This window comes from Neophocaena asiaeorientalis, unplaced genomic scaffold (genome assembly GCF_003031525.2).
Source record: "Neophocaena asiaeorientalis asiaeorientalis breed wild unplaced genomic scaffold, Neophocaena_asiaeorientalis_V1.1 scaffold29, whole genome shotgun sequence".
Lineage (NCBI taxonomy): Eukaryota > Metazoa > Chordata > Mammalia > Artiodactyla > Phocoenidae > Neophocaena > Neophocaena asiaeorientalis.
This window is the reverse complement of record NW_020174423.1, coordinates 4,312,922-4,316,392: the sequence shown is the minus strand read 5'-3', so window position 1 is coordinate 4,316,392 and position 3,471 is coordinate 4,312,922. Positions and strand designations below refer to the sequence as shown.

General features: G+C 60.2%; 1 protein-coding gene across 1 annotated transcript; it reads left to right on the top strand.

Annotated features, from left to right (window-relative positions):
* The first annotated feature begins 1,676 nt into the window (after positions 1-1,676).
* Positions 1,677-3,110, top strand: KCNS2 (potassium voltage-gated channel modifier subfamily S member 2). The gene has a single exon (XM_024756523.1). It carries the CDS (start codon positions 1,677-1,679, stop codon positions 3,108-3,110), a length of 1,434 nt encoding a protein of 477 aa, XP_024612291.1.
* Positions 3,111-3,471: the final 361 nt, after the last annotated feature.

Sequence of the window (3,471 nt, the reverse complement as noted above, 5' to 3'; positions counted from 1 at the left end):
TCTATGCTGGACCCACACTCCAAGTCCCCACTGTGTCCGCATACACAAAGTTCTCATTTCATTACGCACACAGACCTGTCACAGTCGCACTGAATACTACACTGTACACGGCACACTGTAGACACAGCTCACAGTCTGCCACTGTGTGCACACACCACGCTGACATGCCCTAGGTTTCCCTGTTCTGACACGCTGTACACATCCTCCCACCGCTCAGAGGTCCAATTTTTATCAGCGCTGCACAGACACTGAAAAGTCTTATTTTCCTCAGACCACACACACACACACACACACACACACACACACACACCTCCCTACAATCCTCCAACTCTGGCACACCACACCGGCCTGTACACGCGCAGTGCCCACACAGAGCTCCCAAACAGAACTCCGTGACTCCCTCCCACGCCGGTGGGGCTTGCGCTCCCGCCCCCAGCAAGCTAAGCTGAGCTCGACCTTGGGTTTCCCGGCTCCGTCTTCACCCCTCCAGATGCCTTTCCCCACCACCCTCTTTCCCCCGAAGCTTCAGGAAACTTTTCAGCAGGTGCCTAAAAGGGGAAACCTGGAGTCCCTCCCGTCCTGCTCTTCCCCGGACTCAAGCCATCCCTCATTCCCCAGCTCGGCTCCGCCCGAGACCCAAGCGGGGAAAGGTCACCGTAGGCAGTCCCCTGCCTGCGCCCTGTGGCAATAACAGCTGTCACCAGGGGATAGGCGAGGGGCTGGGAAAGGTGTTGGCTCTGCGTCGAGCCGGGGGCCCGAAGGGGTCGCCGCGACGCGCGGGAGGAGAGCAGAGAAGCCGAGGCGGCAGCATCTCCGGAGTCCGGGCGGCGGCCTCGCAGGGAGCTGGGAAGCGCGGAGCTGTCCGTTCAGCACCACCGCGCCGTGCCCCAGAGCAGGGCCCGCGCCGAGGCGCACCGGCTCATCTCCCGCTCCGGCCCCCGCTGTGGCGCGCGTTGTTGTCTCTCTTCGGTGCTGAGGGGCGCGCGGAAAGAGAGAGGAGGGTTCTGCGAGCATCGGGGCCACGCAGCCACCTGTGAGCCTCCTGCAACTGCGGACGGCGGCGGCATCCCCGGCCGGAGACAGGATACGCTCGGCGGACCCCGCCCGCTTTTTTTTTCCAGTCGCGGGGGCTGGACGCAGGGGACGCCAGGCCGGCCCCCTTAGCCCACCCGGGGTTAATGACTCGAGAGGTGAATTTCCCCGCCCCCTCCCGAGGCTACGCGCCCCCCATCTCGGCCCAGCCCGGCCGGTGCGCATCCCAGCTCTGGTCCCGCCTGTCTGCGGCGAGCGGGCGGGGGCGTCTCCTCGACCCGCCCACGGGCAAGGTCGGCTCGCAGCTCCCTGGGCTCTCAGAGCCGCTGGGGTGCGACCTCCGCCAGCGTAAAGGGACCGACAGAACCCCCAGGGTGGGCGTGGAAACGCGGCCATGCTAGTGGAAACATAGCCCCCACTCCAAGCCTTTCCTTGGGAGGGGGCCAAAACCCATAGAACCGGCTCCCCATCCCAGTGTCCTTCAGCACCCAGAGACCTGCTGGAGAGGACTGGGTTCGCCAGGGACGGATGGGGAAATAGAAAGAGGTGCCCGAGCCCTGAGCGCCCGGCGCTCACCCGACACGATTCCTTCGGCTTCCAGGTGTAGCGCCCCCGCGCGGCGCGGGCGGCTGGGCGTCTCCAGTATGACTGGCCAGAGCCTGTGGGACCTGTCGGAGGCCAACGTCGAGGATGGAGAGATCCGCATCAACGTAGGCGGCTTTAAGAAGCGGCTGCGCTCGCACACGCTGCTGCGCTTCCCCGAGACGCGCCTGGGCCGCCTGCTGCTCTGCCACTCGCGCGAGGCCATTCTGGAGCTCTGCGACGACTATGACGACGTCCAGCGTGAGTTCTACTTTGACCGCAACCCCGAGCTCTTCCCCTACGTGCTACATTTCTACCACACCGGCAAGCTCCACGTCATGGCGGAGCTGTGCGTCTTCTCCTTCAGCCAGGAGATCGAGTACTGGGGCATCAACGAGTTCTTCATCGACTCCTGCTGCAGCTACAGCTACCACGGCCGCAAAGTGGAGCCCGAACAGGAGAAGTGGGACGAGCAGAGCGACCAGGAGAGCACCACGTCCTCCTTCGATGAGATCCTGGCCTTCTACAACGATGCATCCAAGTTCGATGGGCAGCCCCTGGGCAACTTCCGCAGACAGCTGTGGCTGGCGCTGGACAACCCCGGCTACTCGGTCCTGAGCAGGGTCTTCAGCGTCCTGTCCATCCTCGTGGTGTTGGGGTCCATCATCACCATGTGTCTCAATAGCCTGCCGGACTTCCAAATCCCTGACAGCCAGGGCAAACCTGGTGAGGACCCCAGGTTCGAAATCGTGGAGCACTTTGGCATCGCCTGGTTCACATTTGAGTTGATGGCCAGGTTTGCTGTGGCCCCTGACTTCCTCAAGTTTTTCAAGAATGCCCTAAACCTGATCGACCTCATGTCCATCGTCCCCTTTTACATCACTCTGGTGGTAAACCTGGTTGTGGAGAGCACACCTACCTTGGCCAACCTGGGCAGGGTGGCCCAGGTCCTCAGGCTGATGCGGATTTTCCGCATCTTAAAGCTGGCCAGACACTCCACTGGCCTCCGCTCCCTGGGGGCCACACTTAAATACAGCTACAAAGAAGTGGGGCTGCTTTTGCTCTACCTCTCTGTGGGGATTTCCATCTTCTCCGTAGTGGCCTACACTATTGAAAAGGAGGAGAATGAGGGCCTGGCCACCATCCCCGCTTGCTGGTGGTGGGCCACCGTCAGTATGACCACTGTAGGGTATGGGGATGTGGTCCCAGGGACCACGGCAGGGAAGCTGACCGCCTCTGCCTGCATCTTGGCAGGTATCCTAGTGGTGGTACTGCCCATCACCTTGATCTTCAATAAGTTCTCCCACTTTTATCGGCGCCAAAAGCAACTCGAGAGCGCCATGCGCAGCTGTGACTTTGGGGATGGAATGAAGGAGGTCCCTTCCGTCAACTTAAGGGACTACTACGCCCATAAAGTTAAATCCCTCATGGCGAGCCTGACAAGCATGAGCAGGAGCTCGCCAAGCGAACTAAGTTTAAATGATTCCCTGCATTAGCTGCGAGGGCTTGACCTCCTCAGACCCACATTGCTGAGCTGTTTCTTGTGCCTCTGGCACAGTCCAGGCACACTAGGGTTATGGTGTAAGGAGTATGCCCAGCCCCAAAGGGGAGAGATGCATGGGATATGCACCCCAGGTTGCTTTTACAGTATTTAGGATCATTTTTAGAGGGTGGTGTGTCTGACACCATGCCTTTGCACCTTTCAGTGAAATGACACTCACTGGTCTTTGCATCGCGGGCATAAAATGTTCACCTTTCTGCCGGATGAGTACCTAATTTCTCTGTTCATTGTGTTCTCTATTGTAGCGCTTGTGGCCCAGTACTGTCTCAGTTGTTTGTGCTCCCGTTTCTGAGGTT

What these genes read in the sequence shown, in the direction of transcription:
- KCNS2 (XM_024756523.1), top strand. Translation starts at nt 1,677, where the DNA reads ATGACTGGCCAGAGCCTGTGGGACCTGTCGGAGGCCAACGTCGAGGAT.